This window comes from Siniperca chuatsi, linkage group LG4, assembly GCF_020085105.1.
Source record: "Siniperca chuatsi isolate FFG_IHB_CAS linkage group LG4, ASM2008510v1, whole genome shotgun sequence".
NCBI classification, from domain to species: Eukaryota; Metazoa; Chordata; class Actinopteri; order Centrarchiformes; family Sinipercidae; genus Siniperca; species Siniperca chuatsi.
The window spans coordinates 28,714,949-28,729,608 of record NC_058045.1 but is presented as its reverse complement, the minus strand read 5'-3'; the positions used below and the strand labels follow the sequence as shown (position 1 = coordinate 28,729,608).

At 40.7% G+C, this 14,660-nt stretch overlaps 1 protein-coding gene across 1 annotated transcript in view; it reads right to left on the bottom strand.

Moving 5' to 3' along the window:
• Positions 1-7,786: 7,786 nt before the first annotated feature.
• The window catches only part of met (MET proto-oncogene, receptor tyrosine kinase), a 70,322-nt gene continuing 63,448 nt past the window's right edge, over positions 7,787-14,660 (bottom strand). The window contains exons 17-21 of the mRNA XM_044192819.1: positions 13,916-14,097; positions 13,614-13,723; positions 13,050-13,215; positions 12,737-12,873; positions 7,787-10,852 (exon numbers count right to left, since the gene is read on the bottom strand). Coding sequence (XP_044048754.1) covers positions 10,549-10,852; positions 12,737-12,873; positions 13,050-13,215; positions 13,614-13,723; positions 13,916-14,097 — 899 coding nt within the window. The 3' untranslated portion in view covers positions 7,787-10,548. The remainder of the gene's footprint in view (positions 10,853-12,736; positions 12,874-13,049; positions 13,216-13,613; positions 13,724-13,915; positions 14,098-14,660) is intronic.

Genomic DNA, 14,660 nt, shown 5'->3' with positions numbered 1-14,660 from the left:
TTTACCATCTCTTTCATCCATGAGTCCTCTAATATACCATTACTGTATCTATCATTCCAGATCTACAGCACCCAATTTGAGTTCATTTTGACACATTTCCAGTCTTTCCAGTGCCTTTTCTTCTTCATTTGTTGCATCAAGCTGTTTCTTACTTGTGTCATTTTCATTTCATTTCAGAAAATCCCATCAAATAAAGGCCATGGTAATCTTTGTTGAAACTTTACCTTGTACTTTTCACATAGAAACATAAATGATCAAGTGACCTAGTGAGGCCCCACCATCTGCACAAATGGCTGAATAATTGTGCTGCTTCAGATTTGGGATGATGAGGCACACTGGAGGATCAAACCAGGGGATTTTAAAAGCCCTGTAATCTGCCTAGAACTTGAATGGCCTGCAGTGCCGCCACTGTGTCGACACTGGAGCTACTCATAACCTCTGGGGACTAAAAGGAGCATTGAGAACTCAGTTTCTCTGCATCTGAAAAGGGGGCCGCTCTGTGACTCACCCCAAGCCACTGGTTAGTCACCTTGGATACTCATTACACTGTTCCCAGTTAGACAATAATCACCCAGAAGACTCAAAAGACACAAAAACGTTGAGGCATTAAAGACGCAGAATGGTGAAGTGTTAAGATAGAAAAGTAGCACAACTTTTGTGCACGAGTATCATTTTGGTTATGCCAGGCTGAGTGATTGTGTCCCTCTGTGTTCTCCTGCCATTTGAGTATCAGTGTGAGAAAAGTCTTCTTGGCAGTGCATCAAAGTCCAAGGAGGCAGCGCCATGTCGACGAGTGAGACTGTATTTCCACACCTCCTGACAGTATCTGGTGTAGTCTGCTTTGTGCCAGTTCAATAGCTGCTGTGTTGAAATGCAGGCAGCAGCAACAGCGAGGATGGATGAGGGTTTGCAAAGTTGAGCTAAAGCGGGGGGTTGTACCCGCAGGTAGGAACCTCTCCGTGAAGTCAGGATGTGGTTTTGGTGATATATGCAAGCTGTGTGATAGCAATATCGGTCTGTCAGTCAGTCCATGTCATGAAGTTTTGTGCAGACATTCATGATCTCCAGAGGATGAGTCCAACTGACTTTAGTGATCCCCTCACTTTTCTACTAGTGCCACCATGAGATTGACATTTCTGGTTTTTGGTGACATGTCTCAACAGCTATTGGATTGATTGCCATTAAATGTGGAATCCTAAAAACTTTGGTGATCCCTGACCTTTCCTCCACCTCCAACCCTCCACATGGCCTTCTGGGACTTTGGTGCTCCACTAAACCACAGATATGAGCTTTCAACGCCAGTCTGGCTGTAATCGCACTCCCCTGGAATTCCTCGGTACACCAGCACTCCCAGCCCTGATTATCGGTCCTTTCACGGCGATTACATTTTTGTCTGAGTGATTGTAGAGTTATTCTGGTGAGGAGGCTTTAAACCAGACTGGTTAGTCAATGAGAAATTTGAGAATTCAAGTTTACATTGCTAGATTAACTTCGCAGAAACTTGCAAGCCATGATGAAATGACTGTTTGATGCTAAATTCCTCCTGTATCAAATAGTGTATGATTTAGGTTTCTCCAGTTACTTATATGAATATGACACTGCCAACGCCTTTAAAGACTTGAGTCTGCAAAATGGCGAGCAACAGACATACAGTCTCAGCAGGTGAAAAAGAAAACTTTTCTCAACTCATTTCCAGGGTCATACAGTAAGATCTGCTGGCCTTCGAGGAGATTGGATACTGGAATGAACATCCTCAGCCAACAAGCCTGTAGGTCTGAATTTAAGATGTGCTCACCATAAAGTATCTGGACCACATGTTGAATTATGGATTTAGGTCTCACTCACACACACATGTTGCAGCTGAAGGTGAAAAATGTGGGAAGTAGTTCACATTTGAGTTGTTGAAGGTAGAAACAAGTCAGTCTGTGATGAATAGTGTCTAGCAAGGAAAGAGGGAATGTGTGCCAAAGTGAGATGTTCATCAACTGGAAACACACATTGATTATTCATTGTGAAGGAAAATACAGAAATCATGTTTTAACACAATGGCCGATCAAGCCTTTGGTTGTAGCACTTAAATCTGCTTGATCTTTCTTGACATAAATGTAATATTTTTAAACAGAATTTTTAAAATAAAACTCCATGTGTCTTAAAGGTCCAGTGTGTAACATTCAGGAGGAGCTATTGGCAGAAAGGGAATATAATATTTATAAGTATGTTGTATAATCACCTGAAAATAAGAATTGTTGTGTTTTCATTACCTTAGAATAAGCTATTTTTATCGACATAGGGAGCGGGTCCCTTTCCACTGAGGTTGCCATGTTGCACCGCCATGTTTCTACTGTAGCCCAGAACAGACAAACCAAACACTGGCTCTAGGCTGTGAGGCTGGAGTTTTCACGGCCACCATAGTTTCTCCAACATGGGAGAAAACCATCCGGGTCAAGGGTCAAGAGTCAAAACTGGGTCCTCTTTTTTTTCTTCTTCTACACTGAATGGAAAAGACCTACACTAAGCCTCCAGAAAAGCATACATTTTTCTTCAAATCTTATCATACCATTCATGAAATGTGTCACTTGGGATACTGCACTGAGCTTCAAGAAGAACATATTCGAGTTCCTACACAGGCGGTAGGAATCCACACTTGTTGCTCCAGTTTTTTCCATAATAGTTCAGCAATGTCATCTGATAATTGAAGGCATTTGATTTAATGCTAGAGTCCATGCAACAAATCTTAAATTGTTTACCTGTGTGTATGATGGGTATTATAAGCCTGGATCATGGAAAAATAATGGGGGAAGAATTCTTTAACAGTTGACAACAGACATTATGGGCTGAGGGCATCCATTGGCTTTATCTCAGTGTACATTTGTCCATAAATAGGGTGAAGGATGAATCATCAGACTCTATTACTTTTCTCCATTGCTCAAGGCTCCAGTTTTTGTGCTGTTTACACCTGTTCACGTGTCTCTGTGTGCTGTGCTTGGATAGAAGTGGTTTCCAAATGGCTGTCCTGCCACTGTCAGATTTTGACATTTTGATGCAACAGGGATTGTCATTAGCAAACAGCACTTCAGTCAGTTATTTTGTCCAATTTAAAACACAGTAGAGAAAGGGCTAGAGAGAGTACTTGGATCTGAGAGCAAAACAACAAGGCAGGTGCTCCTGAAATGCACAACATCTGCAAGAGAGGAAAAAAGGTTTTTCTCCCTCGCTTGCAAACACTGAGTTTTACCTCTGGAACTCTGTAATTTGCCCCTTTTTGTTTTATGAACTCACATATCAAGTCAAGTACTAATTGAAATCTTTTAGAACTGATGAGTGCTGCTAGTTGTTAGCCAATCTATGACTCACCGTTGCAGCTGCAGTGCAACAATACTTCAAAGTTAAAATACTTCTCTTTCATGTGGTGTTCCCATTATTGTGTCCAGCACCCATATGCTGGATGAAGTGTCTATATGGGTGCAGAAATAATGCAGTATCAATAGGGGGCGCCAACAATCCAAAAACAAGCCCCTCTGTTGTGTTAAAATTTCATCCTAATAGATTCAATAGTAACTAAACCATATAATAGCTGATGAGAATCCTTAATCAAGGCAGTCAAGGTATCTGTGGTATGTGTGTCTGTGTGTGTGTGTGTGTGTGTTTGGGTGGTGGTGGGCGTACTTGACCACCCGGTGCCATCTACCTCCCTGGTTTACAGTTTAATGAGTGTGAGTTGACTCAGCAGGTCAGAATGGTACTGACTGACTTTGGTTGCTTTATCCGATGATAAGGTTGTGTGTGTGTGTGTGTGTGTGTGTGTTACAATGATACTGACCCAAGATCTTTCAAGTATCAAACACTCACCCCCCTGTAGGCTTGAAAGGTGGCTGTTAATTTTGCAGTTTCCTCTATCACACAGAACATTGACCAGTATTGGAAATCTATGTCAGTTACACTTGATTCTGTTGATGACAAGTTTTGGTGGCAGAAAAAGGATATCTGAATGTCCACAGAAACTTTTCACTCCCGAAGTCTCCAAGTCTCCACTGCCCATCTGTATGCTGCAGTGATGGAAGAGATCTTTTACTTAAAGGTGGGGTATGCGATTCTAATCCAATACATGTCTTTATGTCAAATTCAGCAAATATCTCCTCACGGTCCGCAAGCTGTCCGTTCAGTGTGTGCGCTGAAAAGAAAATCTGGTGTTTGTACACAGCCCTGGCTCTGTAAATGGGAAATAAACAAAGTGGCTCGGACCGGGCCACACAACACTATTCCAGCCATGATTTGTGTGTCAGGTGACGTTAAATGTCTTGCCCACGGACATTCAGCTTACTTTCTAGTTTGCCAAGATATGCTGTTGTTGTGATGTTAGCTGCAGTAGCAGGAGAGTTGTGAGTATCGTTGTCTGGAGTTGCTGTGCTGGCTCTGGGAAACCGTCTCGTCCTCTCTGGCTGTTAGCTTCACAGCAGCAACTGTAGCGACAGTAAGCTAACTCATAACCTAGCTATCGTTAGTTACATTACCTGCTGTGTTGTTGTTCGCTCTATGTCCTGGTATTTGTCAAGGTATTGGATTTCTCCAGAATTGCATTCCCCACCTTTAAGTAAAAGTGGCAATACCACGATGTAAAACTGCTTTATCACAAGTAAAGATCCTGCATTCAAAACTATACAATAAATAATAATACATAAAATTATACAAATATATAAAAGTACAGAAATCTAATCAGCAAAATGTACTTGAAGTGTCAAAAGTGTGGGAAATGTAGGATCCAATGTTTTTGGAACGTGACCAATTCTCTACTTAAAGTCAGGATATTTCGGCCTCTGCTGCATCAAGTTTGACATACGTTTTTTCTTTTGCACATTTACCAACTTCCCTTTCCAACAAATTGTAATATCCAAAGTAACTAGTTACTGTCAGCTGTCAGATAAAACTAGTGAAATAAAAAGTAATCATATTTCCCTCTGAAATGTGGGGGAGTAGAAGAATAAAGTGGCATATCATGTAATTTTGTCAAATTATGGCTAAAAATACTGCTTCTGTGCTATCAAGTTCTGATTTAAACAGATCTTTTATGGACATTTTGTTACTTTTTTCCCTCTGTGAAATCCATTGGTAACTGACTGAACTCAAGCTGACCACAGTCATTGTTCTCCATCTATGAGGAAACTATAAATGTTTAACAGCTTTTGATACTCAAAAGCCAATTTTTAGGTGGACCTTCACTTTAACACGCTCAAATACATGCTTGCACACATTGTATGCGTTTGTGCTTACATGCATGTGTGTAAAGTGAGTGTACGAGAGGTGTGTGTGTGTTCGAGTTCAACAGTCCCTCTGACATGCAGACCCATGCTGCTGAATCACCTGATGACTATGACACAAAAACCTGCATTCAGTAAAATTTTTTTACTGTGATCCTATCAACAGCCGCACCTGTCCTCTCTTTGAACACGTGTGTGGCCATGTTTTCAGTATGTATCACTTACAACAGGAGACAGGCAAACACACAGAGACACAAATACCCAAACTGACACAGGTCGAGAACGGGGGAGAAAGAAATAAAGGCTGCTGGCGTTGACTTTAGAGGGGATTAGAAACAGGGAGTGGAGAACAATTTACTTTTGTGAGATTTTATGTGTTTGTGTTACCATGAATGCGAATACTCAGACTACATTAACTTTATGAATACATTTTTAAATGTTTATAATCTGTTAGTATTAGTCCCTTTTTAAATGACAAATTACAATTTTTCATATAAACTCATGTGTTTTAAACCAATTTTAGAAAAAGTGACTATTAAAGTCAGTCTTGCATTGCATTTTGAACACAGCTGCATTGTTTTAAGTAGAAACACAATTTTAGTTTAGTAAAATGTCTGTATATTTCAGAGCAGTCACATGCATGTGTAAAAAATATAATTTTAAACTCATGATCAGAGGAAACCAGTAGCACAGGAGGTGGCTGAGTGAAGAACTGAGAGTGAAGGGGGATGAAAGACAAGACAAGCCTGTTGAGGCAGGCGAGATGGATGCTTAGAGTGAGATGCAAAGACAGACATGCCTCATGCTCATATTAGCTGGGGCTTAACATGGATTTCACTGGGATAATTTAAGCCTTTGGACAAAGATACTTCAGCGAGGTGGAAGATAACTATGTCTGATAGTCCATGTTGTCCTGATGGCCTGTAAAATTCCACCACAGCCTTCTTGCCTATATCTGTTTCTCTCCGCCTAGCTACAGTCTCACTTACAGGACCTTCAGGTCTGAGAAAACCAAATGTAAAAGTTTTTAGGGCATCTTAATGCTCCCTAGAATTAAAAAAACAAAGAAAAAAGACAATGATAGCTAACAACATCCTTATACAGACTTAAGTAAGAAATGTTCTGAAACTATAAATGGGTAAAAAATGAAAAAGGACTGTGTTTTAATAAAAAAAGATAAAAAGATGCATAGTTTGCATAGTGTACAGTGGAAGATCTCCTCTCAGGTGTACAGGTGCAGTTGCTTTCTGTTGATTGGTAATTACTTGATGTGTCCTTTAAAAAAAGAGCTGTCATACATGCTCAAATGAAGGCTTCATGCCAGAACACGTCAACAGATTTTGACAGACTGTTGATTGTAAATAAAATCCCCCCCCCCCCCAAAAAAAAAACAATACATGAGGTGATTCTGTTTTTCTGGCTGCCTTTATTCCTGCCTTCATTTTTGGAAATACAGTAGATTCTTTGACTCACTTTACCAAAGGAGACACTGTTGGCCACACCCTCTATATTGCTGCAGGCAGTAAAAGCCACATACTTTACTTTCAAAAAGTCAGTTTCTCTGGAATTAAGTTGCTGATTGTGTACAGTGGAATTTTGAAAGTCTTGGTGTCAAACGTTTACCACACCAAAGATCTTGCAATCTTCAAGTTCAACCAAGATAAAACAACCGTTGCACAAGTAATTCTTTCTTCTCTTCTTACCTACTTGTTCTGTTTGTATAAAATATATAATATAGTATGCATTATTACACCTTCTATCTTCTTCATCATAATATCTCTTTTCCTAGCACTTTGAATGATCATTCCAGTCATGAAAGATATTGTAAAAGCACAGCGAGGTCTCTCTTTTTTATATATGTACAGTAAGTGAGATCATATACTGTAAGGTGTGACTTTCCAAAACTCCTGGGTTGCCAAGCAGCTGCGAAAGGACAACGTGTCCTGAAAGCCACGGTCATGGCTCAGTTCGACAGAGGGAGGGGGAAAGTCTAGACCACAGTACTTATGGGGATCAAAAAAGAGAGGGGAGCTAGAGGTGAAGGGTCAGAGGTTGCCACCAACCAGTGGGAACAAAAAAGGGTGAATTTCTGTTAACAAAGGCAGACATAAAAGGCAAGGCCTGTGTACTCAAAATGTTGTGCAAGCATGGAGTGTGTTGCCGCAGTGTGAGGACAAATAATCATCTATCTTTGTCTAAATGATTAGAGGTTGAAGGTTTAAAGGCATTTCGAGTTTTCCCAAAACCTACACCAGCGTGTCGTTGCATCTACAGCATCTAGTCTTATTGTTCATTGTGACACATGCATTTTTGTCTGCTGCACATCAATTGCACAATATCCACCATATGGAAAGTATGATGCAGGAATAACATGTGAGCAGGTAGTAATTTAAACAACGGGTCCTTGTAATTACAGTCCTATACAGTACAGCTGTGCTTTATGTTTGCCTCAAGGGCAGGTTTGTTCAAAAAAGACTAACGTGGCTGTTATAGCTGTTTGTCTTGTAAAACAAAGGACGTAAAAATAGGAGTTAACTCTGATAGTATAGCTTTATTACACTGACAAAGTTTATTTGACATTACATAGGAACGTGTACCTTCAGGATTTTTTTTTATGGACAACAAAATCATACATACACCCACACACAGAACACAGTGTTAAGCACAGACAAAGTGGTGGAGGATCACATGATCAAAGTGACAGCAGTCTTTGAGTATCGTGTGGCGTGAGGTGGCTCCAGTTTGTTCAACTTAACGTCCTTTACTGTTTGCACTTTGATCTAGCAGTAATGATCAGAAGCTAAATGAGCATCCACTCACATGTTTATCAGACAGACGCGCAGCTCCGCATGCTGCAAACCCACACAGATCCCTACGATCTCTTCTCTTTAGTTACAAAATGGCAGTGGTTCATCTTGAAAACAAAGGGTCGATTAGGTGGCTTTATTCGTTGTTCGTAGCACTATTCACTCACCACTGGTCTTCCAATTGGACCAGATATAAAGAAGAGACTCATCATCGATACAAAAATATAGTACAGCAATTTTCTTGTCATAGCAAACATTCATACCTGTCCGTCAATGGCCCAGTCACATCAGCAGCCATTCAGATAAAAAAAACAAACATAATCTGCTACACAAAGCAAAGATAAAAGGGGCACTGATCACATCATTGGTTTGAAAGTTTTAGCCCATTTGTGACAAATTATATTTACTTTGCGTCACAGCTAGCAACTTTGTAAATCATGCTTATATGTTTAAAATTTGACGTTTTTTTTCTATTGTTCAAAGCAGCCGTTAGTTTCCATTCATCTCTGTACAATATGAAAATCAGACTCTTGAAACTTGCTTGAGTTGTGAAATCCATCATAGTATATCACATATAGAAAATGCGCTGAAGGAGGCAGATGTTTGGCTATTTTGGAATGGTAAAAATGGAGTGGTGGATTACTCCAGCAAACTCATTATACAATTTATGAATACATGTTGAATACATGTCGTCTATTCAATCGTCTGTATAGTCGATGTGATCATCAATGGCACATCTCTACATTACAGTATGATGTAATGTAGTACACACTACCTAATCTATCTGCACTTTAACTGCATTACCACACAACAACAATATGTCACTGACCAAACTTTATGTAGACATGTTGACTGTGATGGGTTACACAACTCAAACAAGTTTAAAAAATCGGATTTCCATACTGTACAGAAATGAATGGAAGCGAGTGGCTGCCTGGTACGGAAGAAAAAATAGTATAAAAAACCGTATAGCATGCTTTTAAAAATGGTCAACAAAAGTGTAAATTGTACATGAGTTTGGTTAAGAAGCTAAAATTTGCAAACACACTGGTATGCTTTTTTAACATTAAAGTATTTCTTCGTAATGACTTAATACACAGTCATCATAAAGATACAGTGATATACAGCCGTCACTGATAGTCACATAATAACACACTTCTGGTTTGAAGCCAGATGAACACAGGGACCTTTTGAGGTAAAAGTTTTACTTGAGGCTCTTAGTGAAATCTTTAGGGGACAACAAGCGCTTTGCTGAAATTTTGCCCCAAAGTTATTTCATTATTAAAATGTTGAAGATGGACTTTTAGGTATCTGGTTAAATTAACCAAGTTAAAAACCTTCTGGCTGCAAACCTTATGACCTTTGACAGCATGTTCTCTGTTATACAAAACAGACACAGATCTGACATACAATAAGTGACTTGGTCAGTTCATCAGCTGCGCCCCAGGACATGGTTCTCATGTGTTCTTCTCCTTTTCAAGAAAAACTCAAAGCTTTCAAGCGTGTGCATGTTGTCAGAGTTGTACTGTCTTGACATGACGGGACATTTCAGATTTGAAAAAAACAGTAAAAGGTGCTTCGAACCCTTTTCACTCTGAAACATATGGGGCTTTCATACTGGTAAGTCATGGCGTGTCTGCAAGATGTCCCCCCAAGCACATCAAAAGCTATTCGTCCAAAGATAATTATACAAATAAAGCATCCAGTGAAATGCACACAGGCAGCAGGTTTTTTTTTCACATCCCACCTTACACCTACACTGCCCTTCCCGTTACCAACCTCCAGAGAGCCTTGGTTTACTTACCTGAGGCGCCACAATCTATCAAAACAGGCTCCTTTCTCTCTGAGTGCAGATGCAGGGCATGCAAGGGTGGCATATAGTCTTGTTTATGGTGTGTGGAGGTGTGACATTTTCGACACGACACAATACATGGCCATTTGTCAAACATTCACATTACAGACGGCGAAAAGGTTCAAACCACATCCGCGTATCGAAGCACATGCCACCCAGAGGAGAGCAGAAACACGAAATCTATCCTCTCCCTGTGTGGGTACAGCAGTCAATGAGATTTTTTTGGGTGTTTGACGAATAGTGTTGTGCTTCTGTGACATTGGCTTTGTCCGCTCGGAATCTCGAGGAGGAGTTCCTGTGCCTTGTAATTGTCTTGTAGAGGACGCAGGAAGGCTGACCTCATGCTCCCCGGGGTCGATGAATGGTCAGAAAGGTTGGCCGAAGTCGATAAGGTCAGCCCTATAATTCATGGAGGACCCTGTCGTTTGGCGATGCTTGAGAAGGTCAAAGGTCAACGATGTATGTACATTGAGTGAACAGTCAAAGCTGCAAAAACTGTGTTTTTCCTCAGCATACAGTGTCCAGTGTTTGGCAAGTACATACAGTAGTTCATCACCTCACTGCTTTCTTCCTTGCTCTTTCTCTCAAGAGTCTTTTTTCCAACTGCCATTCCTATTTCCTCCATTTTACTCACTCAGGTGCAGCACTCGCGCTCCACATGGCAAAAGAGGGGGGATTGGGATGGCAGGGACGTGGAGGTGGAGGGGTCGGAGGAGGAAGACGAAGAGGAGGAAGTGGTGGTGGTGGTGGTGGTGGTGGAGGAGGCGAGGAGGGACGGGTAAGGGCTCATCTTGTCGATGTTGACGTAGGTGGTGTTGAGCAGGATGTAGTGCTCCCCGCTGAAGCTGGAGAAGATGGCGGAGATGCGCGACACCAGCTCGGTGAAGGAGGGCCGCCGCTCCGGCTTTGGATGCCAGCACTCGATCATCACCGTGTAGCTGGAGGGAGAGGAAGGAGAGGGGTCAGAACAAAACTGTTCGCATATGGGTTCATTTCATAAAAGTGCATTTTATTGGGAAATTTTACTTTTTGTGAAGCACTTTGGCAATATTGTTTCTGAAATAACAACTAACACAAAAGTAAAATTGGACTGAATGTAGTAGTAAAATGATTAGTCAATTAATTGATTTATTGATCAATAATTTTAGTTTTCCTCTTGTTGAGTTTCACTGTTATGTTCTGTAGTTTCTCTTATTTTCATTTGCTATTTCAGTTGTGATGTGTTTTTAGACTCCTGTTGTAGAGTCTTGTAGAGTTTTTCCATGTAACAATGAATCGTCTACTAGCCACCGTTTGAACCTGGAAACTTGAGAGGCACCTTTATGTTTTCAACTTACTTATTATGAATAGTACATTTAATCACCCAGTAGTCCACAAACATACTGTAAGTTATTCCTCCCTCACTGGTGTTATGCATATGAAACGAAAAGGTCTTACAACTGCTAATTATTTCAATGTGTCTCAAAGATAAGTTTGACTTTCACACCAAAAATCAATCATTTTTATCATTTTGCAACAAAACTCTTTACCCTGTCAGAAGTTGACGCCTCTGATATTGACATTATTTTTTTCCCCCCAGACTTGGCAGAGCCACCCTATCATTGTTAAAAATTAAGAAAAATGGCCCCATTACTACACGTCCAAGGTATCTGCCAGCGACTGCTATCACCAAAACATACTGTGAACGATCAGGAGTGAAGAACTGCGGGAATGTTTGCAGACATGCATCACCTCGTGATGTCTCTGTTTAATTTATAGCTTGGGAACTTTGGGCCTCTGCCTCCCTCACCTGAACACTCCCACTCCCCCCTAATTTCCACACTATAGACGTGCAGTGTACCTCATGATGTTATCTGCACGGTATGAGATCACACTTGGCATTCATTTCACAGTACCAGTGGGTCAGAGTTTAATGAATAAGCACAATTCAGATACCGATTCAGATATGAATTGATGTGTGTGATGTATTGACACTGAGAAATCCTGTGATTTGATGTGACACTTTTATATAAATAACTGTTGTAAATGTTTTGCTTCTTTCTATCAGTCATTACTCACAAAATAGAGGTTGCTCTTGTTTTTGCCACATCAGATAGTGGCAGCATATTTATCAGCAGAAAAGATACATTTTTAAAAAGATTGAGAATGAAGTTCTGTTCAGAGCTACCACTGCGTTCACCTGAAATAGTTAAACAGTCTGGTTTCACCACCGCATGTCAGTAGATTTTTCTTGGCAAACTCTGATGTGAACAGATCAAATGAAAACTAAAAAAAACTCGAACTCTACTGACAGAAAATTCAAGAAAAAAAAGGTCATCTCGGCACTGCCAACACTGTTCTGTATGATGGGTGCTCTGCAGCACTTAACTACCACAGCAACAATGCTTAGCATCAAAAAGAGACAAACACTTTACTGGCATTTTCCATTCAAAACTTGCTTAGTGTTTTGTAGCAAAGCAAGAAAAGTGACTTTTATTTGACCCACAGCTGCGAAGAGATGTAACGCTCGACTGAAGAGACTGAGGAGCTGTGACTGTGTTTAAGACTCTTGCTGAGGTAGATGATGGATGGTCTAAACTTGAGTGGTTTTTATTTATGACTTCCATTGCTTATACAGCTCTTTCACCTTCACTGTTTGTTCCCTGCTGCTCTCTCCTGATTTCAGGCTCTACCTTTCTCTTCATGATGTATATAAGTGCAGCTCTACAGTATATCACTCACACTAACTGAGCCGTGGCACTTTGCTAGAGGAGGTGAATCACAGGTGAAAAGTATGTATAAAGTACGTATATGTGTGAGTGTAAGTGTGCGTGTGAACTTACAGGGAGTCAGGGCAGAACTCGGGCTGCAGCAGCCTCCTCCCCTGCAGGAGGAACACGGTGATGTCGAAGGAGTTCACATCAGAATATGGTGGGGCGCCACGGGTCATCAGTTCCCATAGCAACACGCCAAACGACCACTATAGGAAAAACAAGAAAATGAACTCCTGATCTCACTACTGTCCTTTTACTAACATCTTATAGCACACTTTTATGAAGTTTTTTAAATCACATTTTTTGTTGTAATGTAAAAAAAAAAAAATAGCCAACAGACGTGAGATAATATCACAATTTTCCATTACTATGAAGTTCTCACCACATCTGACTTGGTGGTGAACTTGTGTGTTTGCAGACTCTCCAGAGCCATCCATTTGACGGGCAGCTTGACTCCACTCTTGTTGTGGACACTGTAATATTCTTTATCATAAACATCTCTAGCCAGGCCGAAGTCTGCCACCTTCACTGTGTAGCTCTCATCCAGCCTGTCAGGACGAAGAAGAAATTACTTTCTATTGTACTGTTTTGTTTTTTATTGTTTTCTATTTTGCTCGTATCTTTGTTCTTACAACTAATCAACTCTTTCCAACTTTTTCCTTGTCTCTTCTGTTCTTTTTCATTTTCTTTTCATTTCAACAAAGATCATTTTTTCTTACCTTGGTCTTGCTCTTTAACTCTTTTCTTGACACTTTACACTGTTGTATATTCTTTAACATTTTATTGTATCTTGTATTCTTTCTAAGTATATGAATATGCAGTACTATGCTTTTTCTGTTCTCTTCTGTCCCTTTTCCCAGCCATATTTAATTATATTTTAGTCTGATCTATGGTAGCTTGCTCAGTACACACTCATGTATATTGAATGAAATAAATGTGAACTCACATGCAGTTCCTGGCAGCTAGGTCTCGGTGGACAAACTTCTTGCTGGCCAGATACTCCATACCTCTGGCCACCTGCAGCCCGAAGCCCATCAGGTCTTTCACTGTTGGGTTCTGTAGGAAACACAACCATCAGAGGACTAGGAAACAAAACGGCTGACTTGGTCTGAAATCATTTTTATTTTACTTTGTGCTGCGTTGACTGATCTATGCAGTACAGTACAGTAGATACTATATGTCTCAATATGTACTGCAAGAGCCTGTGACTAATCACAACATGCATGCATTTATCTTGTGTGCCCGTACATGTCCCTCATCGCGGATGAAGTTGCGCAGGTCGCCATGCTTCATGTAGGGTAGAACCACCAGTGGTGAGCCCTCTGGCGGCAGGCAGATTCCCAGCAGAGAGAGAACGTTCGGGTGGCTGAAGTCCTTCATGATGATCCCCTCCTTCAGGAACTGGGACACCTCTTCCAAATCTGTGATGCCTTCATAGAAAAAACCCCCAAAACATTAACATTTTGGAGGTGAAGAAACAGTTATGTTCTAGAGCATGTAAAGGGCAGGAGGAGTTGACGATGCTGACAGCATTTTTTGAAAAGATCTTTCAGACTACAGTGGAAGACAGGAAGCAACTCTGCTGCACTGACATCAGCAAGAAGGTCATTCCTTATATACCTTTGGGGAAAAAATTATGATGAGGGTAATCAACCAAAAAAAAAAACAACCCCTCCCTGAATATCCTCACCAAGACCTGACCCACGCCCAAACTCCCATTTGCCAATTGCATCCCTGCCTCTGATGTCCCGCACTTTAGCCCCACTGACTCTGCTGTAATCTGGTTAGAGATGGAAGCTCTTTAGGCCTGCAGAAACCAGCTGATTGGCCTTCAACTGAGGTTAGACCCCAAAGACAGAAAGAGATGACATTTGATTTCAGAGCCTCGATTTGAAAGTTAAGGTTGAAAATTACATTATTGCTGTGTGGAGGATGGATATTCCTCTCTCTATCATACACTTATCATTCTGGAAACACAGTATGTGTTTATGGC